Here is a 24,217-nt window from a genome sequence, read left to right on the forward strand (position 1 = left end):
ACAGCAAAGTCCTTCCTCAAAATTTTGGAATTAAAAACTTAATTTTGAATTTTTATCCCACTGTGATTACCACTTGTGTGGTTAGTTTTTGTAAGGTGTCTCGTACCCTAGCGACTGCAATCCAGAGCATAAAATATAGTTTTCGTCTTCTGGAAAGTTTTTTTTAAAAACTTTAATTTCGTCTAACCTATTTTTCACCCAAAATGGATGCTAACTGCAAAACAAGATGCAGAGAATTCAAAGATTGAAAGATATCCAGTCTCCCCCTCCTTGATTTTCCTGGAGATCTCCGTGGTAGCTGTCTAGACTGTTTGATGGTAACATATCCTTGCCGTCTGGCCAGCAGTGACATATCATATATTTGCAGGATACAATCCCCTTATTTATATATGAGTTAAATATGCCTCAGGGATCCGATTGGAGATTGCATATCTGCAACCCGAGTGCTTGCCAAGATTGACAGAGGACTGTTACTCGATTCAAACTTGATTAAGTCCAATTGAAGAATGAATGGGTTCCACTCAGGACGGGGATGGTGGGGAAAGAGTGACGATGGCGACATTACATTTCCTTGAAACAGGCCCTGGAAGCAGAGAAAAACCTGGCTGCTGGGAGAGGCACTCGGGGGAACATTTGTCCAGTAGAGTACTAGACTGTGCCTTTTATTCCCTGTCTGGATAAAATAGTGAGGTGACATTTGATCCAGTCACTCAGGGCTCGACTTAAACTGCTCCCCTTTCACACTGCCCGTCACATCTGCGTCTGCCCCAGTCCGAATAAAGAGCTCACATAACTGCGGGAGTGCAGGTGACCGCAGGGGGGTCCTTGAATTAGGAGGGCGATCCATTTCACTTAAGCGCGAAGGGCTTGGGGAGGTTAATCCAAGACTAGCAGTGGCCTGCTCGGGTTTCCAGGCCAGTGCATGTGGAGCGTTGCGCGCTTTGTCATTTATGCGATATTGCAGAAATTATTTTTTTTTTACCTTTCTTTATTTAACCAAAACCTCAAAACATCCTGAACTTCTGCGACTATGCAGTTACCTGTAACCACAGATCTAATCGAGGGCACGTTTTAATGGGTTGTGCTTTACAGAGACATCAAACTAAAGGGAAGGCCAATGCTTTAAAAGCCAGGTCAGACCACAAAGTCCTTCCTCAAACCTCTTTATTCTACTTTTTTTAATTAATGATGGAATTGCATTATAATCCAAATGCCACGATGCCTAGCATGGTTAGTTGTTGATTTAATTGAATAGACCCTCATCTTTTTATTCTGTTGGAATCCGTGCATTTTGTTTTTTATAATTCCGTATTTTTTCATTTTATATTAGATTTTTTTATATTATTTCTATTATTTTATTTTTATTTTAGATTTTGTATTATTTATTTCATCTTTAATTTAAATTATTATATTATATTTATTATATTATATTATATTTAGGGGTACTCCGATTGATCGGCTACCGATCACTATCGGCCGATAATCACATTGTGATGTTTGATCGGCGGTCTCTTAAAAAGGCCGATCTCAAAAAAACGATCTCAAGCTGATGATGCTGCCGTGAGAGGTTTGGCATGACATGCAGCGGCACCGTCTCAGTCTCTGTCCAGCGTGGGTGAAATAATTATAATGCTGAAGGTGAGGTACTCACCTTCATATTTCTTCATTAAATAACTTAAAAAGTCATTTGAAAACCTTGTGTGAGACGTAACTTCACAAACAGCGTGAGTGAATCCCCTCTCTCTCTCTCTCTCTCTCTGCGCGATCTCCTGAAGACCGTGCGCTCATGCACACTCGCAGCGCACACACATAATGCCAGGTTCACATTACTCCATTTGTAGTGCAAAGGTGGTGCGTATTTTTTCCGTGCTCATGTTAACAGATTAAAGCGTTCACTGCACACGGTTGTGGTCAGGCAGTGCGTTCCAGCAGCAGTGCGTCTGCAGCAGAGCAGAGATCGTTTCCGCACCGAGTCTATGTTTGCAGTAACAGCGCATTGTTTGCAGTAAATATAAACATGGATTGACACGAAAATGTAGTAATTACACCATAAATGCATATTATTAAAGTCTACCGTGTTTCACAGTCATCAAATATGGCTTTTTGGCTAGGTTTAAAGAGAAAGAGCACTTTTAGACAAACAATAATAGCCAATAATAGATGGCAGGTAGGAAAACAAAGTTCTTTATGAACCGCATAAAGATTGCTTGCAATAAAGATTTAAATGCAAAAGAAAAGGCAGTAGAGCTGACTATTTCTGTCAATGGTAAGTTTGTGATAAGGTAAGAAAAGTATTTTAAATGTTTTGCCACTTGCTTGAGCAACTTAATATATAAATCTAGAAGTAAATGCAAAAGTAAAAAGCATTGAATGATGTCTTGCTTATATTTGTGTTTAAACATGTCTGTGAAAGATTGTATTACTGTACTGTGTAAAAAAAGAATTGCAATGCTGAAAAAGCATTTTCAGTGACAATGTTTGGATTTGAAATCAAACTAATGGATAAATGTTGTGTTTGTGGTAAACAGCCACGGATCTCCTGTGTGACTCCTGTGTGAAAGCACAGTCCGTCCTGCTTCCCCTCTCACAAGTCAACTAAGAGGGGAATTCCCCCCATTTTCAAAAATGAAATTCAGGCCCTGAATAAATGTCTAAAAATCCTGATTGGAGTATCACAATAAATAGTTATAAATGATAAAAAGAAGGCTTTAAAAGATCGGTATCGGTATCGGCAGATACTGCTTTATGTGATCGGCGATCGGTGATCGGCCTCAAAAATCGTGATCGGAGCACCCCTAATTATATTCCATTTTAAAAAATAAATTCAGGCACCTGTATATAACATGCCTGCCATCCTAAAAGATGTATCTGATTGGACGATCATATTGAACAACAATACCTTTGGGGTTTTCCTGTCATCCTGACAAGAACCTTAGCAGAGCCCAGACAGATTTCCTCTTTCAGGTCTGGCACTGACTGATAGGACTTCACTTGAAAGTGTGTCAGGAGATTTGAGAAAGAGAGGCACTCTGGGAGTTCAATACACAGTCTGATGTATCCACCTCAAGTACAAACAGGGTGTGCCGCCTTCTCCAGAGCTTTAGATATCTGTAAACTGTTTCATCTTGAATTCCTTGCTGTGTGTGGCATGCCCACATTACAGGAAGACAGAAATTGAGATGAATGCTGAAGCGATATGAGCTATAGGCTACGTTTCTGAGTGTCTTAGTTAGAGAAAATGTTTTTGTCTGTTTTCTGTTTGTGTGTGGGCGTGTTTTGTGTCACTTTAGGATTAAATAACGTTCTACAACATATCTCAGATCATCTTTTCTGAGTGTGCAGCGCTCAGTTGTGCACGAAAAACGACTTTTTTGAAGAGTCTTTATCATCTATAGGTGCAGCGGTGTGGCAGAATTCATCTGAGAGATGCCAATGAAGCATTTTTTTAAACCAAAGTCGTGCTTCATGAATGATGAGAACGGTGAGAGCTCTGGTGCATCCTCCGTAATTAGGACGTCCATTAATGATCACAAAGTCCCACTGCTTTGAAGTTCTCTTCTAATCCTACCAGTGTCACATTCTTTTAGTCTGCTCTGGGAGAAATATCATAAAGAGCTTAATCTGATGCCAAATCCCAATTTAGCAGTGGTGCATCTATTATATCAAGCTGCAGGCTCTCGCTGGGCCTTTTAAATTGAAAATCGAGATTGGTAAGACGAGAGCAGCATGTCTAGTGCCGGGTTTAAGCAGCTTGCAGTAGCAGCTTACAGTCGGCTAAAACTCTGCTATAGCAGTTGTGTGAATACTTGAATTAAAGCAGCATGCAAGAAAAGAACAGTACTTGGTTAGTTGATCGTTTTATTGAATAGACCTCATCCTTAAAAAAAACTATTACTGATTTTAATTTAATTTAATTTAATTTTCATTGAACACCTTACAGTAGTAAGTTTGAGTTAATAATGTGAGGTGATAAAGTTTAGACTTCAGCTTTACTCAAATTTGCAGGAAGGCGATATAATGTCTAGCAATAGGAGTGCAGAAAGTTAAGGTCACATCATGATCCGCTCCCAGAGGAAGCTGTTTATCAAGATCCAGTCCAACTTGGAGGCCATTTTTCACTCAGCTGCAAGTAAAGCATCCAAAAGTAATGATGATTGAATAGACTATTGAACAGATGGAGACTTTCCATTATGTTTTTATCTTGCTTTGAGAGAGAGCGGAAGTTAAAGAGACAGAAAGGGAGAAATCTTAGACATGAGACAGGTGTAGCTTATAGCTCAGGATAGTTTGGTCTACCTGCGTTCATGCATACTCTATTCCTCCTCCCTCTCCAGAAGCCCTAATTGCATTGGGCTTTAATCACATATGCATTCATCCCATCTGTTGCTTCACTTTAATTTGCCCTCAGCCTTCTTGAATAAATGCATGCAACTTCGCAGTAACTGCCAAGTGTGGACACAAACAAAGGTGGAGGGTCACCTTAGCGAGCTGGTCCTGACGTGTCTGAGCTTGGTGCTTGGCAGGAAGTGACTCTAATATTTACGGCCCCTATTCCAAAAGCCCCTAATTAATCAACAGGGATCATGGGGCTTTTTTGGCGAATGGAATCTTTCAAAATGCACTTTATTCACCCACATCTGTTTAAGGAAAAGAAGATCAAACAAGACCGCAAACAAGCAGGCTGGGGTTCGGAAACAAGGGGCCTGTCTCTGCACGTCTAAACTGATTGGCCACTGACAGAAGAGCCAAGTCGAGTTAAGCGCATGCTGAAATGAATGCTGTGACATTCAATGCATTTCAAATGGAGTGTCCTTGAGATGCAAGGTCATGGAGGTATACTGGTTAAAGGCCGAGACCATTCTTGTTGGGTGGCCTAAATTCACAATTTTCTTTAGCTGTGATGGTTGTCTGGTAGAAATGTAGGGCAATGGAACGTCTTTTCTTTCTGGCGTCAACTGTTATTACTGAGAATATATTTGTAGAGCATTTCACGCTCTCTAGTAGAGACCGAAGGTGTTTTTCATCAGAAGGAAGCGGCTAGTTTTGACTTGTCCTTAATCTCACTATTCGCATCTATCTAATGGAACCTGCTGGAAAGTGTTTCTCCTATTTGTGCCATGCTCTGCCAGTGAAGGTTTGAAAGAGCTGTTTTTCATAGGGTCTTCATTTTCTATCAGCCAGACGCTTCTATTAGCATTTCAGCTGAGGTGTGAGGTTTATTTGCAGAAACAGCACCCTGTCATTGTAGATATACTTTGATTTGGACATATTCCTGAACATGTCGAATCACAATATTATTTTATTTTATTTTTTAAGATGATTCCATTTCATTAAGTTTAATGTATTACTTTGTCACTCAGTATCAGTAGAAACATGAAACACGCCTGCCATCAAGGAGGGATCTGAACAAAAATACCTTTTGGGTTTTGTCTTTTCTTTGCATGGTGGTTTACAGTCTGCTGTTCATATATAAAATATGCTAGCCAACACATCAGTTGGTAGGGTTGGGTACCGTTCACATTTTAACTGGTACGGTACCGGTATCGGTACCTGAATTTCGGTGCTTTACTCTCTGTAATTACAAAAACATTTATTTCAGTGAAAAAATAAGTCCAAAAGTCTCAATTTTTGTTGAAAAATAAGTAGACTAAGTCATTAAATCAAATGAAGGCACTAAACATTTATTTTAAATCAAATGAAAATTAAACCATTTTATTTTTTTGCAAACAAACTGCGGTTTACTGTTGAAATTAATACATGGAAGAAAAATTGTGTGAATATTCCTTTAAAACATTTTTAATAGGCTATTAATTGTATTTTCCCCCTACAATTAAGTGATTAATCTGATTGTAATATTTATTTTTTATCATTTAATTGTTTTATTTAAATTTGATTGAAAATGGAATATTTAAAGATGTACATTAATACAAGCGTAATATATTTCTGTTACATGTTAAACCGTACTTTTATTTTGACAGGTTGCCATGAAGTTTCTTTATGTATACAGTATGTTAATGCTAGTTTTCTCAAATGAAACGGTAAAATTCTCACGAAGTGACTCACATCAGCTCTGGGGATTAAGTTTTTGTGTTTATGCCGTCATATAGTGAGAAGCAGAGGCCGGAAATCACCGCGAGTGTCACGCGTGCTTCAGTATTTGTGTGGTAAACAAAACCGAGTTTCCGCCATTCATACATACAGCGGCAAGTGGAACAGGCAGGATTCATATTTAAACCGTCCTTTTGTATTTTAATATTCACAGACACTAGTTCATATCGCGATTCAAATTAAGTGGCAGTGGCTACTTTTGATTTATTCGTCCAAAATTGACGAATTCCGTGGCATTCCACGCGTTTTTATGAATGGACTCTACGATCCCGTCCGCGTTTTCGCAGAAACCATACGGCCCTAGAAATGTAACCACACTTCAGAACATTTCGGTTTGCCCTGTGCGTTGTTTGAACGAGTTGCAGGGGTGACATCACATCACGTCACGTCACGTCACAGAGTCTTTCTCTCTCTGTAGCGTATGCGCCTAGATGCGTTCTCAAGTACCGAAATTTGGCACCGATTGATTTAACGTGAATCGGTACTCGGTAGTACCGATGCAATTCGGTCGGTACCCTTAAAAGTACAGAGTTCGGTACCCAACCCTATCAGTTGGTAATGCCGTAGATTTTCCATAATTGAGCGTGATACTAATGTTTTAATATTGGATCATTTAATTATATTGAAGCTGAAGCTGTCCAAGAATGTTTGGTGTCACATTTGGCTCCCATGTTTAGTGGCTAGAGTGAACAACATCAGGATTAGCGCTTGCGTTCTTCCTGGTGAGCAGGAGGGAGTCGAATCTTGTGTCTTACTTAACCCCCACGCATATTCAAGCTCGTTATCACTTATTCTCCAATAACAGTTTACTGTTTCCTGTCAGTGGCTTCCGAAAATGAATTCTGTCAGATGCCGTGGCAGAGTGATGCAAAGACGTTAGTCGTTATTTGGCCTGCGTTGGAGATTCTGAGAGGAATAAAAGGCTCATGAGACGTAAGCCAATTATCCACACTGTGGGAATTCCACTGCTGAATGCAAACTATCTTTTATGTAACACACTCGTATACGCACACACTCTCATGTATGCTTGAACCCTCCCTAACTTAATATTAGCATTGTTTTAGAAGAGAAAACCATCCCAAACGATTTCATCAGGCTCTCTAGATTTGGGGTGGCTGGAAAAGTGAGTGAGTGAGAAAATGTTCATTGTAAATCTCAAAAGGTTTGTTTACATTTTTTTGCTGTCCTGGTTTAAAATCCTGATATTTTTATTAGTTTTATTTATAAAAACTATAATTATATAATAAATAAAAAATACATAAAACCACACTAGAATGAGAAACGGTGTTGTAAGCAACAGGGGTTATTCGCAATAACAGGAAAATATAGTTTATTATTAAGTATAAACTAGCTGTTTTGGGAGCCAATGTACAATTACATTAAAAAAATCTAATTAATAGAACTCATTTTTGTTTTTTTTTATTTGCAGGATCCAATAAAAAAAGGTCATGATGCATGTGACAGTCCAAAATCCCTTTAAGGAAAAGAGGCATGTATTTCACACAACAAAAAAAGCATGGGATTTGTGCCTTTAATGGTTAAATGCTTTAAGGGAGATACGAAGGTCTACCATTTGTGCAGTTCAGTCTTTTGTGCCATGATAAGGGAGACAGGAAGTCACTGAGAAAGCAGGATACAAATTCTTGTTCCTTGGTTCAAGTGTCTGATATCTGAGTGTTTTACAAGCAATTTTATCAGTACAAGAGAAACTGAAGGACCACTGTACTTACGCTTTGCTATGTAAACAATGTAAAGACTCTGCAAATCTATAATATTGTTTTGTGTATTATTCTTGTTAAATATTAGGGGAGCAAAATGTCAGTACCTGTCTTTCTTTTTTATTTATTTATTTATTTACTTTATTTTATGTGCATGTGATGTTGGCTGTCAAAAATAACCTCCTCTCCTACTTCAATTTAAATGCCATTGAAATTCAAATAGAAGCTTATGCAAATCTCTGTAGTTAATATTCGGGCTGATTGCCTTTTACTTGGCCTTCAAACCCTCCCTTTGCTACTTATCTCAGACATAACATGCATCCCTTGAAATACTTTTAACTACACTCAACTTGAAACTTGCATCTAGTTTTTAAGTGCCTACTGGAATACAGCTTTCTGAACTCCAAACAAGATGGCTTCAGTGAACTAAAGTTTGCATTATCAGAGTGATTTTGTGCTTGTGATTTATTTTTAACCCAACATACTAGCCTACTTCATAAACATGCCACAGTGGCCTTTAAAAGGTCCCTTTTGAAAAAAGTCTTTGATGAAATGTCATTTGGTCCAGTCAAAACATCTGTGAAGATCTAAAGAAAGTTATCAGATCTTTTGTTTCCAGATGCAGGAGCTGGTTTTGGTTAACACCTTTTTGTTGTCTTGCTTCACAAACTTTTTTACAATTATTTAATAAAACATCATCTTGTTTGTTTTCACTTGTTTTGTGTTTCCAGACTCTGCTTAATATGGTTATGATTATCTTGGTAGTTTGTGTTTTAAAAAGTTGCATGTTGTCTTATTTTGTGCTCATTAAGTTTCTAAAGATATAACCATATGAGATGCACATGTGCTTTGTAAGTTCGGCGAGGTTTTTGAATAGCGCACCATTAATAGATGCAAAAATAAACTTCCGCTATTTTTTCTTTGATGGTTTTTGCATTCAGGTGAATGCTGCTGTAAGCGTTCAGTGCCCATGATGCTCTGATATCGCCTTTATTTGTGTGTGGCCCTGGGCACTAATGATAGCATGCAGGTTTAGGTAATAACCTTGTTTATCTCCTCTTTATGGCTCAGCGAGTAACAGTGGGCGCCGTCGGCGTGCGATTTTAACCCAAGCGTGATGCTTCTTTCCTTTGAGGTGTAAAGACCAGCCTTAGTTTTAACTTCAAGTGGCAGAAACATAGAACAATGTTTGAAGTGATTACCAGTTTCATTTAGTTCCTTCTTTTTTATTTTAAATGACCCCAAATTATTATTAATCCCAGACAGGGTACAAAGCAAACCCCTTTACTCTTCTTTTTGGCTTTCATCATGAGCTTAATGTCCTCCATGTTGGACCTGCTATTTTGGATGTTTTGAACTGGGCAGCAGCGATTATGTTGCATAAAGTTTGAGATGCCAGTATCCTACATATGATACTTGCTTATTAAAGAAATTGTTCACTCAAAAATGAAAAGCTGATGTTTTTCATATGAAAGTGAATGATGACAACAGCTGGTCCCCATGTACTTTCAATGCATGTATTAGAGCAGCTTAGGCAAAAAGCTTAATTTATCCTTTTCCACTTAAAAAAATAAAATAAATTTGTATGTGTTTGGAACAACACAAGTGTGGTTAAATGATAACATAATTACCTTTTTGGGTGATCTATTCTTTTAATATTCTAACAACTGTGTAGAATATTAGTCTGCCAAGTCAAGGCTCTTGCTCATTTTGACAATAAAAAAGTCAGATTTTATATTATTATTTTGTTATGATTAATATGGTAAATCAGATGAAAATTTTTTTTGTTTTTTTTCAGTTTATTTAAATAATAAGTTGTCAAAATCAGGTGAAGTATTTATTTAAATAGAAATCATCTGCATGATACTGCCAGCTTAATTAATGATTAGAAAAAAAAAAAAATCTATACAGTAAATCCCGTACTGTATTATGGAAGAAAAGATGTTCTCTGTAAACAACAACAGACTAAATGCAACCAGAATAAAAAATAAATAAATGCTCACCCACACCCACACAACGCCATACACGCTGTCTGCCATCTGCCCTGTACAGTGAAAACCGGGATTCATCCGTGAAGAGAACACCTCTCCAAAGTGCCAGACGCCATCGAATGTGAGCATTTGCCCACTCAAGTCGGTTACGACGACGAACTGCAGTCAGGTCGAGACCCCGATGAGGACGACGAGCATGCAGATGAGCTTCCCTGAGATGGTTTCTGACAGTTTGTGCAGAAATTCTTTGGTTATGCAAACCGATTGTTGCAGCAGCTTTCTCAGACGATCTTGGAGGTGAAGATGCTGGATATGGAGGTCCTGGGCTGGTGTGGTTACACGTGGTCTGTGGTTGTGAGGCCGGTTGGATGTACTGCCAAATTCTCTGAAACGCCTTTGGAGACTGCTTATGGTAGAGAAATGAACATTCAATTCACGGGCAACAGCTCTGGTGGACATTCCTGCAGTCAGCATGCCAATTGCATGCTCCCTCAAAACTTGCAACATCTGTGGCATTGTGCTATGTGATAAAACTGCACATTTTAGAGTGGCCTTTTATTGTGGCCAGCCTAAGGCACACCTGTGCAATAATCATGCTGTCTAATCAGCATTTTGATATGCCACACCTGTGAGGTGGATGGATTATCTTGGCAAAGGAGAAGTGCTCACTAACACCGATTTAGACAGATTTGTGAAAAATATTTGAGAGAAATAGGCCTTTTGTGTTCATAGAAAAAGTCTTAGATCTTTGAGTTCAGCTCATGAAAAATGGGGGCAAAAACAAAAGTGTTGGGTTTATAATTTTGTTCAGTGTATGTATGTGTATGTGTATATATATATATATATATATATGTATGTTTAGGAGTGTGTATGTGTGTGTGTGTGTGTGTGTGTGTGTGTGTGTATAAAGCATGAGGCAATTTTTCCCCCCACAATCTGCCTTAAAAATATATTAGCAGTAGATCTTTTCTCATACACAGGCTTGCACGATACTGAACAAATAATTTTTTGATGAGTCCGTTCTCTCGCAGTTTTGACCCATTTTCTACCTCTTATATAAGTCTTCTGCATTACCTCTTTTTGAATCAAGTATAATGTTGTTTCAGACTATAAGGATAGAAGTCATTTAGGCCAGACTAACTGAAAGAGACTGTCTGTTTTTTTTGTCCCCATTACTTTATCCTATTTCATTTTTTTTGTCTCAGATGATGAATCATAACACCTTGCAGAATGCATTAGTCCATCTTTGCATTCACCAGCGGAAGCATCATTATTTTTCACCATTATTGTTTGTTATTGCTTTCTCTTCTGCACATCAAATTTAAGGATCGGAAAGGGGGTTCACTGAAAATGAAAGGTGAGAATGAATTAAGCCATTGTGATAAGGAGACTGCGTGGAGGTGGTGGTAAAGAGATGACGTGCAGGCACGAATATAGGGCTTATTTTTTGGGTTCATGTTCTTGGTAATGTAACACAAGTTGGCTTTATTTTACAGTTTTAATAATAGTTCTGAAAGTAGTTAAAGATGCTATAAAATTCAAATTGGCATTTTGTGGCTTTTAGGCTGATAGCTCATTAAATAAAAATATTTATTTATTTGTGATCTTTTCTTTATACAGAAAAGTGTGGACAGTTTTTAAATACATTATTTATTTTATTTTATAATATAATATGATTTTTTTTTATTGATTAGCTATTACTTTACAGGGTTGTACATTATTTAATTGTTTGTTTTTAATTAATTAATTGGTTAATTAAATGAACTCTTCAATATCCCACGCCAGTTTTATATAAAACGGTGTTACACCTGAAAACAGCATGATGGACATTAAGACTAATCTAATTTAGATACAGCTTCACATTTCAGTTTGCATGCAGTTTTACAGGATTATATTGAATACACTTTTTATGTAATTTTCAGAGAAATCCATATTGCTCTGGCCTTTAGAGGAAAAGTAAAAGCTGCTCTCCTTCATAAAAGCGCTTTTTCGTGTCCTTCAGAGGGAGTGGCATGAAAATTGTGCTGCTTGATGAATTATGTAGCCTAGTTTTCTCTTCCTGTGCTTTTGATGAGAAGTACAGAGAAATGTTACTTTACCTGGCACAGCGGGGCCACCCGGAACGCCTCTGACACATAAAAAAAAAAATTAGTGATTAAAATGAAGCAAAAGGGACGTTCCACATAACCATCGGAGATCTGTCGTGCCTCCATTCTCAACAGGTCCCATGATGCCTCCATCATCATTCGTGATTCCGTGCCCCAGTGTTACATCTGCTAATTGTCCTCAACACAAATGAAACTGTCATATGTTGATTTGCACAAAAAGCAGAACAGATCTCTTGGTATAACTTTCTGTTGAGAAGAACAGTGTGTGTGTGTGGTGGTCTATAGCCCATTTCTTACTGTACTAATGACTTCACCCTAAAATTTTGAGCTGACTGGCAGACTTAGTTAAGCTGTCTTGTGAAGTAGAAAGTCCAGTGTGTGTGTAAACTGAACCGGAATATTTCCCAAATTTATTGGAAATGTTCCACCTTTTTGCAACCCTAGTTTTGTACAAGTTGAAGTGCACTATAGTAAAAACTTATTTACAGCTTGACAACGTCACTTGCGTTTGCACCATTTTGACTGATTTATTAGAAATAGGCCTAGTCATATTCTTTGACTTAATGCAATATCTTGTGGAATTTTCATCATATTTTTTGCCACTGAACAAAAAAAAAGTTATTTTGTCAAAAGAACAATTAAAATTAATTATCATTGCGATGCATAGATTTCATGACAGAAACCCTTCGTTAACGAACATGTTCACCAGTCATTTTTGTTGATGAGAACAATGACTCGTTTCCCTCAAGATTTATCAAAACTGGCTCGAGCTTGCCTTGGGAGTTACGATTGAAGATCTCTTGATCATCATATACCAGGACATTCAGAAGATTGAGAATTCCTCCTTGAGCAGTTGTTAGTGTCAGAGATGCAGGACTGTATTGCTGTGCCTGGTGAACGGACCTCACTGATGTGGAGAAGAGGGACTTTGATCAAGTGTGGTTCGGCACTGAGTGCTTTCTGCCCTTTCCTCCCTTGACTGCTATATAACTGTACACATATACAGAGAGAGAGAGATGAGATGAGAGATCTGTTCTGGTCCCATACTCTCTGATTCAGCTTGTCCTGCTCTGGTGCTCAGCACAGTACAGCTGCCAGCTCACTGGTACCTCAAACCTCTATTCAGTGCAAATGTCTGGCTTTGGAGTGTTCTTGACCTTCAGGTTCCACATCTTTGTTGGCTCTCATCTGAATGATAGTATGCTCCGCATTGAACTAAAGTGCTTCTTTTGAACATATTCCCTAATTCAGACACTCATGTTGTTTTTCTCTCTTTTGTTTCCTCTACAGCAAACTCTTCTCTGCTCGGCGGTGGAGGAGGTAAGTGTCTTATCTTACTACATTTTCATTGTAACATCGTTTTGAGATGTTAGGTGGTTTCTCCATGAATTCGACAGTGGAAAACACATCGCCGTCCACTGGCATATGAAATCTGAGGTGTCCAACCATGTCTGTGGTTGCCCATGTGGTCGGTTAATGGAGCAACAGTACCCAGGCCCTCATTTGGAAACATTTCTGCACACATTTTGACATGATTGAAGTAATTACACACAAAACACAAGACATGACAGAAGGAGTAAAGAAGTGTCAGGGTTTGGGGTCAGGAATCAACCCAATTACAACTGGAATTTTGATCCACCTCACTTTTACGGAGGAATCCGTTTAGTCCCCAGATAATGAATGTAGGTCAGTCGTGTGCCCCTTTTCGCACGATCCATTGTTTATCCATCTGTGCCACGGTGTCAGGGAGGGTCCTTCTCCCCTGCCACATCTCGGGAGCAGACCGCGCTTGATTAGGTCCCTCGTGAGGAAGCGATTACCACTCGTGATACACTATCCGTCTCACATCACACTCTCCTTAGTACGGCTCTTATGTTATCTGATGTGTGCTAAAAGCCCCCAAACCCCCGTCTTTCTTCATCATAGCTCTAGAATAGACCCTTATCAGCCACTGTGACCGATTTCCCTGATTGGAGAAGTGGCAAAAAAAAAAAACGGGCTTATTAAGGCCAGAGGTCACACGTCTGTGACAAAACTACTTACCACAGCACTTGTCAGTGAATCGCTGTGACCCCCACAACTGGGAGTCAAATGTTTCTTTATTGGCACCTCGTTGTATGTCATCATGGTCCTTTTATTGATTTGTCACGATGCGAAACGTCTCGAGGGCAATTTGGTTTCTTCATTATTTTGCCATAATTGGCTTTTGATATTGGTGTGTGTGTGCACATATGTGTGTAAGGGAGACTATTAGAGGATGTTCATCAGCAGCGGCAGGTGAACGAAGGCTGATGTTTCACTCTGTGGGAATATTTTTGTACCTGAAAAAGATCTGTGAAAGGAAATATGCCTGTTAGCATTGCATCTGGAGGTGTTTTTTCCCCAAACATGTCAGCCTGCAAACAAAACTCACATCCCTGATTTAAAGAGCTTAGTCGTGTTCAGCACTGAAGGGAGTTTAATCAAAGCTCATATCAAGAGCATTGTCTCCCCTAATTGCCATCCCCAGATGCCAGTGCTAGAAAACCAATTAACCCGTAACTATAAGACATTTGGTGTAGTGTCAAAGAAGATAACAAAAATGCTAATCCAAGGTTGGCAACATAAGAAAGCACATGTTAAACTCTGAAAACAGCATGAAGCAGGCACACTAGTTTGGGACGGACTGACGGGAAGATTTTAGGCTTTGTTCACACTGTACTCAAATCCAATTTGGTTTTCACACCCAATCTCTAGGCCAGTTCCAATGTTAATAATGTGAGTGTCAACACAATGCTTTTTACAATTTTTTTTTTTTTAAAAGTAAAGATAGGTTAAAATGCGCCCTGCTAAACAAATAAACATATCTAATATGAAGTGAAATGATAAATAAAATATCCATTTGCTGATATATCATGCATCTCTATCTAAAAGAGTATTTGAACACTGCTCTAGTATACATTGTGCAAATAATATATATATATTTTTAAAAACCTTGAAATATGATTTTTAATCAGTTATTTATATTTTATATTATATATATTTTTTATTTTTACAAAAAATGAAACTAATTTGGGTAGGATGCACCAAAAATTCTGAATTTCTCTGCCTGTTTTGAACAAAGCCAAGTGTAATCCTTTGGCAATAATTGCAAAACCAAAGCAAAAGCAGTCTGACATGAGCAAAGCTCATTCTATGGTTTGAATGATGATCCAGGTAGCAAGAGTTCCTTGGCTTTTATCTTTTGGAGACTTCAATCTAAGGCGACTTTTCTCCAATTTTTTAATCTGTCTCTCCTGTTTCACTCGAGACAAAGCTCTTCATTTCTTTCTCACTCTCTCCAGTCTAAAAAAAAATCTTGTATGTCCTGGGTGGCTTTATCTCTTGACCCTACGATATCAGCAATGGGGCGGCAGATACACAAACCTGTTTTATTTTCTCCCCCTTTCCTGCTGCCTATCATTTATCGAGGTGAGGACCTCCATCTGTGATGATTTCATCTCATTCGCTACTTTTCAGAAAGAAAGACTTAGGCTTCCTCTTATCTCTTTTTCTAGTTTTCCCTGCTCTTGTTTTGCTTTCTAATGACCTAAGATCTGGCAGAAACGCTCACTCTCTAATGTAAATAGAAGGGAAAGTTTCTACTGTACGGAGCTTTGAACTCTGGGTGGGGCAAAAGGTCACGGTCATTTAAATGTCTAGTAAACTGTTTTGATGTTTTAGGCTTTAGCGTACCAGCATTTAGGGCTGCACGATTATGACAAAAATCATAATGGTCAATTATTCCCTTGAAATTGTAATTGCGATTTATTAATTACGATTATCACAATTTACATTGAATGATGTTTAAACCATTGTTTGATACAACTGCATGGCGTATTTTTATATGAAAATAAACAAGCTGAAACACTCTAACGGAAAAAAAACTTTTAGTGCTTTTCTATAGTATTAAGCCTCAAATGTCAACTATACATGTCAACTATACATCGGATTGGTTTCTTCTTTAAATTATAAAAAAAGTAAAAATATGAATGGTATTATTGTGTTATACTAAAACTAAAATTAAAACAATGGAAAACCCCTTAAGATAACATGTAGAAAGAAAGAAAAAAACATCTTGAGCACACAGAATATCATAAGTGGACTTTGAACGATTAATTGCCGCTTTGAGCGATTATGTAATTGTGGCATCCATAGTTGTATTTGCGATTAGAAATTCGATTAATTGTGCAGCCCTACCAGCATTCCACACAGTTTTTGACTTTCACAGGGTTTCATAGCGTCGGCCGAGTGGTTTCATGTTGTTGAGCCGCAACACACAACAAACTCAATTAAAATAAAATTGGTGTGGTCAGCAAAGCACGTTATTTAGTTCTCACTTTAAATGGGCATGATTAAATCTAGTATTTTTCCTTAATCTAAATGATCTCTGGTTAACGTAAGTGCTCATAAAAAAACCCAAAACAAAACAGAATGTGTTTTTCACTTAGAGTTACTCACAACTGATCGCAATATCTTGACGTTTGCTTTCTAGTAAATGAAGCAGTTTGAGATGCATCTAGTTATATAAACTGTTTGGTGTTATTTGATAGCTGGGTGTTGATGGAGTCCTGATGGGTTACGTCTGATATAAACAAGTCCTGATGTCTATCAGTCTGGTTCTTGGTGTAGAACACGATGATTTTACTTTTTGCTTGGCTACGAATCTTCAGTAATGGAGAGAACTTTGATGTCTTCATCCAGAGGGGATATTGGCTCGTTTGCATTCTGACTGAAACGATTTTGCCTGTTTAGCACTAAGGTTTCAAGTAGACCACCCAGACAAATCACAGCAGTTTTGGTGATGCTTCAACTTTGTATGGTTGTGTGAGGCCAGAGTATGGAGTGGAGTGGAAGTGATAGCAGTTACATATCCCGCTCAAAACATTCTGGTATCACTTATACCATAGTTGGCACTGTTACTACTGCACTGCATTGTGTTCATTGTGTAATTTTTTTATTTATATATCTTTTAGTTTTACCATGAATGTTTTAGCAATTTAGCAGGAATAATAAAATTTAATCATGTGGAATATGCAAATTCCATATATGCATTATGCATATATGTGAAAGCAACACAGTGATATATCTTTTTAAATTCCATTCAGAATGTATAATTGTATGAATTTAAATATAGAAATGTATATTACATTACATTATACTACTTGACTATACTATACTTTAAAAAAAATATCTAATTCAAGTATATTCAGGTTTTTTTTCTAAATGTGAGTATGACTGTAATTTGGTCCAGTGAAGTTCCAGATTCTCCTTGCTGGAATAAGGACATGTCATGTTCCATACTTGAATTATGTCTCCTTTTTCTGAGCTATGGAGCAGTAGGTCGCTTAACCTTGCAAAAAGCAATTAAGACCGTGTGTGTTGCCAGCAACATCCGTTAGCCTGCGGGCATTAATCGTTTTATTTTTTTGTGGGGTGAAAGTGACTCCATTGACAGAACACAACCATTGGATAGCTTTTTAAATTGCTTTTTCACACATTAAAGCAGCCTATTGATAGCTGACGGCTTGCACAAGTGCCATGTTGGGATTTGCTAATTCTTAGAGACATTGAATTTATGTGTGGATGTGTACTGTTCTGTATTTTTTCCAAATTGGCTGCAAGACGTGTACTGTATAGAGTTTCTATTTTGGTCTTATTCAGCTCATGTTATTATTGTTTCATCACGTATATATCCATGGAGCCTATACCAGATGTACATTCAGTTTCATTTAAAAGATTATATTTTTACAATGCGATCACAACTGAAGGGTTTGGTTTAGTCAGATTTCAGACAATTTGTTTGGGCAAATCCCAGTGTGCAGTGTTTTCACAGACTATTGTGGACGACCAAAGAATCATTGGGAATTTAAAAAAGATGTTTTTTGAGGACATGTTTTTGCATGGAAATATCTAAAAATGGATAATACATTCTTTTTCTCCAAGATGTGCCCAACTCATTCATGATAAAAAAATTTCTTTTACATGACATTAGTTAATGCATTTAGTGTCATGCAATAGTAAAACAATACTATTACAACATCTATTAATGGTTAATTTCTGTATTCTACACGTTACATACATTTTTAACATTTCAAGTTGTAAAAAAAAACATTAATGTATTGCGACCATAAATGAACAATGTGTATTTATAAATTAACATTAATCTAAATTAATACATGTTGTAATAAAAATTTTTGTTCATTGTTAGTTTATGATACTTAATGCATTAACTATTAACAAATTGAATCTTATTGTAAATAAACATTTTTATGCAGTGAGATTTATCTTACCTGATTGTGAAAGGGAAAACCTGAAGTGGATTTGAGTGAGTGATTACATAATGCTTATGAGTGGGAAGGGGGAAATGCTGTCATTCCACTCCACTCACGTACTTTGTCCTCTACCCATCCAGTCTCTCTCAATATGAATATCATTTTCAGAGGGCAGTTTAGACCATACACATTTGTAAACCGTCTCCCTTTGGTGTTTTGATCTGGTGCTGAATGCAGCCAGTCGTCGTGTTTTTCACTTTGCAGGGGTGAAAGTGAGAGCAGCCTCTCTCTTTCATCTCACCGGCTGTCTCTCTCATATCAAATCAACATGATTTCACTGTTTCATCCTTGTATGCTTGCGTGAACCCTTTCGCAATTCATCCATCCTTTCATCTTTGCGATTAATACAGAACACCGTGAATCGCACTTCATCTTCAGGTAACCTCCGTATTGCTTAGTAGCTAATACATCATCAGTGCTTAAAACGGTTTCATCCATGCACCTGCTGCGATGCAGCTTTTATCCATGTTGAGCTCACTGGAACAAAAGCACCCCACCTGCCACTTTAGCTACAACCACAGCCATGCTCCAATTAAAGCCTGAAATGATGCAAAACCCATCCTTTTGTCCCAACTCTTACCAAAACATCCTCCACATGCGGCTGTCAAAAGGCGAACGGCAGCATGTGGATACATCTAATGGATCTCAACAAGGCTATTTTACTCTTTGATAGAGATGCTTGTTACACAAGCACATGAATGTGTATTCTTCTGGAGGGGAGAGTTTTACCCATAATCCCTTACTGCATGCTTGTTCACAGGTTTTTGTAGGAGGATCCTTAAATAGGCTCTGCTATCACACTCTGGCCCAATCAGCAGTGATGGATGGACTAATTGATGGGAAATTATCACACCATTAGTTTTTGGGCTACTTCAGTGAGTGCTATATTTAGATGTGCTGATGTGTTATGGTATCTTGGAGAAGGCAGTTTTTTAGGGCCTTTTTATTTATCATCAAAATATGCCTCAGAAGATTTTTTTTTGAGGCTGCTGAGCCAAAGGATGCTCTCAGATGAGTGGCTTTTTAAAAACCAGACATTATAAGTATAATATTGTCAAAATATTACATAATATAAATTTTATACATACATTTATGTATGTAATATTATTATATTTACAATAACTATATACTAATGGTAATGGTGTTCTGAGTGTTTTTTTTTCTGCTCATTATGTGATTGCTAGGGTGTTGTGGCTAGTTGCTAGAATAAATAGCCACCCTCTGGTCATATTTTCATAGTATTCAAGTCCTTAGTTGTGGCTCATATTCCTCTTTAAATATAAGGATTTTTTTCACGCTCATTTTATCATCCACCATTGTTTGGAAAAATTCTAGCCAGCAACAATCTAGATGCTTTAATTGCTCAATTTGAAAAATACCTTAGCAAACCTTACTACAAAATGCACATATACAATTATAAAGATGAACAAATGAATTACATTATTAGCCAATATATTGCAAGGAAGATATTTTCCCCCTCTAAAGCTTCATGAAGGACACATTAATGCAGGTGTCGGACAAGGTGGCAGGTCTACTGTCACATCTCGGTTAAAGTGCAGGGTTTCTGCCACCAATGCTGGGCTCAGTGTTCGCATCACTGTTCCCTAGAACTGATGAATCATTCATTTGTGTCTCCACACATAAATCTCCCCACTGTCATCCCGTCGCCGTCGGCAACCATGTCATTAGTTAGTCAATGGCATCGCTTGGGCTCTGTATGCACGATGCCAGGAAAGTGTTTTAACTTTTACCAGCAAATTTATGTCCCCACACACACAAATGAATTACTCCTAAATCTTTCATTTGGTGAAGTAAAAATAAGGATAAATTATTGAAACGCCCACTATATACTCGTTACAGGTGCAGGTTTTTTATATCGCACGATCCAACTATTGGCGGATATGCAATATTTAGCTTTTCAGAGTAAATGTCAACAGACACTCCATGACATTCCCGTGCAGCTTACATCTTCCAGCAAGCACCTGAACAAACTACTTCACCAGAGCCCTTCATTCCCATGGGAATAACCCTGTTGGGGCTTGTAAATGGTTTTCCCTTCACACATTCACAGTAAACAATCGTGATCCCAGGAAATCATGATCCAAGTAATGATGTTTGTGGAAAGCCTGAGTCATTTGTTTGAAATACACCAACAGTATACACAGTTGTTTTTGTTTCACAGCTTATTTCTGATTTTTGCACTTCTGTTGTGTATGTGACGTGTAATGTGTGTGCGTTTCAAATGTGCAAATCTGTAATTTGTTCTGTTATTAGATACCTGCAACCTCCAGCACACTAGAGAAAATCTGTGACTGGTATCTAAAATGTTATCTCTGTGCTTGTGGAGAAAATATCCTCGAGGGAATATCTACCTCCAGTTTGACCCGTGACAACATATTATTTGAGGAAGAGATCCACAGGACTCGAGGTAACAGATTTCAAGGCCTGTGTGACGCATAGATAGGTGTTTTACCATGTCATCGAGAAATGGGTTGGATAAGTTGTGATTATTGTTCCTCTATGACACATCAGAACAGTCGAGTGCAGGAGCATCCTCCCATTCCTTCCACATTATTCTGGGTCAATCACTGAGATTTCAGACAAAACCGAACATTCCCTTTCTGAATGTCACTTCAGATTTGGCTCTGAAAAGCCTCGTATTTGGTGTTGCGGTCGCTGAGCCTCGCTGGCTTTGCCCACTGGGAGTCATTTTTGTTTGGAGGATGAGTTGTCCTGTCAGTTTACTCATTGGTCAGTTTTTGCATCCTCTAGCCCTTGACTGGGGACAAAATTTATCCTGACAGTTTTAGGAGCAGTGAGGAACAGTCCACACAAGAGCACCATAGTCTCACCAACAGGCCACTTTGCAGACCTAGCATGATAGTCACCCACAATCCCTTTAACGCTGGTTTGATCTGTCAAATCGATGGCCGCTTTTAATGTCGCAAATGGACTGTTTTGAAAAAAGGCCCAATCGGATTGAATTATATTACTTTGTCTATCACTCCAGAAAGCAAAAGCAAAGCTCTTTAGTGCGGTTTCTCTGAAACTTCATGATAAAGAACGTTTTTGAGGTAGTTAGCCAATTAATTAGTAGTGATTTTGTAATGTTTTTAAAAAGGGGGATGACAGAGGGGTCAATATGTGAGGGGAAGGGCCAAAATAAACACCTCAATATGGTTCTTTAAATGTGGATTCAAGACTTCATGCTAATTATTTTCTTTTCAAGAAATGTAAGAAAGTCAAGGTGACAAAATTAAGGTTTAGTCAACAATATGAAATGATTAGATATAAATATTCATCATTTAATTCATCAACCCCTTACCAGACGGCACAGTGAATAAAAGGCCCATTATCGGAATAACCTTCATAAAAAGACAAACTTTTACAGAGACTTTAATAATAACCAGGTTACATCAAGTAGGCCTATTCAAACTACAGACTATTATTTAATACCAACTTAAACTATTTCAAAATGTATTGGTATTTTAAAAATTAACAGGACCACTTTTGAGATTAAGAACTTCATTAGTTGCCTTTCCATTTTATATGTTTGCCCTCCCTTAATGTTTTTTACGTAATTGAACCCTTGTGTTCAGACCATCAAAGAAACTTTAATTCGTTACAAATATTATTTATGTAAATGCATCTTCAACTGGAATAAATTCAACGCTATAATCAGAAGATAATCGGCCACTGTTGGCTAATAGATGGCTAAATAGATAAGCATGATCTGATGTGATGTGCCCATATACTCACAAAGCATTTATGTGATCTTTATCACCGAGATGAACATTAAGCCCGTCTGGTGCACAAAGCATTAACTCAAGCATAGGATTAAATAGATTTGGGAAAAAACGATTTGGTTCAGTGCTATTAGCTTTTAATGGGCTAGAGTTAGCCACAGAGCTATGGAGTATGGAACAGGATGCTTTCTCTAAAGTGAACAGATTCAGAAGATTTTAGTAATTTAGCACACGCACACACACGCACACGCACACACACGCACATACATCCATGTCTATGTGGGTCTCCAAGGGATAATAGGTGCCTCTGAGGGAGAAGCAGTGAGACTGGACTCCTGCATTTGTGTGCGTTCCGTGTTTCATGTATAACTTTTCAAAAACGAAACCTCCCCAACTGTACCTCACCACAGTGAGAAAAATCCTATATTACTCAGGTTTTACTCAAATATGCTGTAGTCCAGATTTGGATTCAAAATTGAATGTGACAAGAATATTGTGTAGCATGATTGCTATCTTCCTTGCAATATATTGGCTAAGATTGTGCTAGCACAAAATAAACATACAGCACAAGCTGTATTCTGATTCCCAAAACAAATTACTTTGATCTAGTGAATCACTAACATGCTATACAACCAGTGTAGACTGGTTAATGAAGAAATGACTCTTTATAGTTCAAATCGAGAAACAAATGATTTGCATGGTTTGATTCTTTTATGTGAATCAAAAGTATTTAGTGAAACTATTGTAGACCAATTCAAGAACAGATGGCTCTTTTGATCTGATTCTTTTTAGCGAATCAAAAACACTAAGTGTAAACAGTATAGTTTCTGGTTCTTTTAGGGCCTGTTTACACCTGGTCACTTCATGCGTTTTCTCTGATCAGATGTTTATCTGATTTGTTAAAACGTTTCCATTTACACTTGGCCACATAAATGTGTCTTCGCAAAACGGATTTAAATCCGGTCTTCAATTCCCACACTATATGCAAATTTGACAGAGTTCACGTCAATGAAAGCAACAGATATGCACTGCATTTTATGCTATTTTATTCATTATCAGCTAATTTCAAGATCAAAGACCGCAACAGGAGAGAGCGCGGCATCAGCACTGGAAAGATAGGTTAGTCTCACTACTTTTAATGAAGATGATTGTGTGTTGAGCGTCTGCGACTTACTTTCAGTTTCATTTGAGGCAGTTTGTGCGTCAGCTAACCAGAGTGTAACCAGATACATTTACACTTGACCAGTTTCGTCTGGAATGCGGTAGGGCTGCACGATTAATCGCATGCATTTACTGCACAGAGCCGTAGATCATTGACAAGCTACGCAATATTGTGTTCATAATCGCAGGTGATTTATCTCGCTTGTCAGTGAACAACGGCTCTGTGTAGTAAATGCCGCTCCATCTGAATGCACGTGATGGAGATTTACTACTAATCACAGAATCGGCTTTACTGATGAGATGCGCATGGTGGTCGCATGCAATTAATCGTGCAGCCCTAGAATGCGGCCCAGACCACCTCCTGAAGTTGTTTGTGCGATCGGATTTAAATGCGTCCTGAAAGCGTTTCGGAGGTCGTTTACACCTGATCTTTTCATGATCGAATAGTTATTCCGATCAGATAAAAAGCATGAAGTGACCAGGTGTAAACAGGCCCTTAATGAATTGAACAAGAAGACTCACAAGTTACTTGTTTTAATCAGTCTGACAAATCCTTCACTGAATGAACTCACTGAACTCCAAGTTATTTTCTTTTAGTGATGTTCCTATTGAAATGAAGCATGTGTACTTACGTCAGTACAATTACTGACTGATTAATAAAATGTTTTAATTAAAATATTTATTTAAATGACCCTTAAACTTGCATATGGACAATGAGTCAGTAATCATACTGATTTAGGATGCACAAACTGTATAACTACAGGAAACTACATAAGCCAGTGTATACATATTGGAACAGTTCATCCAAAAATAAATGAAAAGGATACCATCATTTATAATCAATTAATTTTTGATGTCTTTCACATAAAATGCTAAATTGCTTAAACACTTTTACAACTGTAAGTAATTGGAGTACTCTGAAACACCCTGGAAGCTCTGGTATGAAAGGTACGGGTGCTTAGTGAGAAAGACAGGATGAGGGAATGAGGAGGAAGTGAGAAGAAGAGACAGGGAAAACAAGATTTAGAGGAA

The 24,217-nt window shown here is 37.9% G+C and overlaps 1 protein-coding gene across 1 annotated transcript in view; it reads left to right on the forward strand.

Moving 5' to 3' along the window:
• LOC107600572 (O-acetyl-ADP-ribose deacetylase MACROD2-like) overlaps positions 1 to 24,217 on the forward strand; it is a 607,387-nt gene that overhangs the window by 154,230 nt on the left and 428,940 nt on the right. Inside the window, exon 4 of the mRNA XM_016292504.1 lies at positions 13,216 to 13,245. Coding sequence (XP_016147990.1) covers positions 13,216 to 13,245 — 30 coding nt within the window. The remainder of the gene's footprint in view (positions 1 to 13,215; positions 13,246 to 24,217) is intronic.

This window comes from Sinocyclocheilus grahami, unplaced genomic scaffold (assembly GCF_001515645.1).
Source record: "Sinocyclocheilus grahami isolate Dianchi unplaced genomic scaffold, SAMN03320097.WGS_v1.1 scaffold286.1, whole genome shotgun sequence".
Taxonomy (NCBI): Eukaryota; Metazoa; Chordata; class Actinopteri; order Cypriniformes; family Cyprinidae; genus Sinocyclocheilus; species Sinocyclocheilus grahami.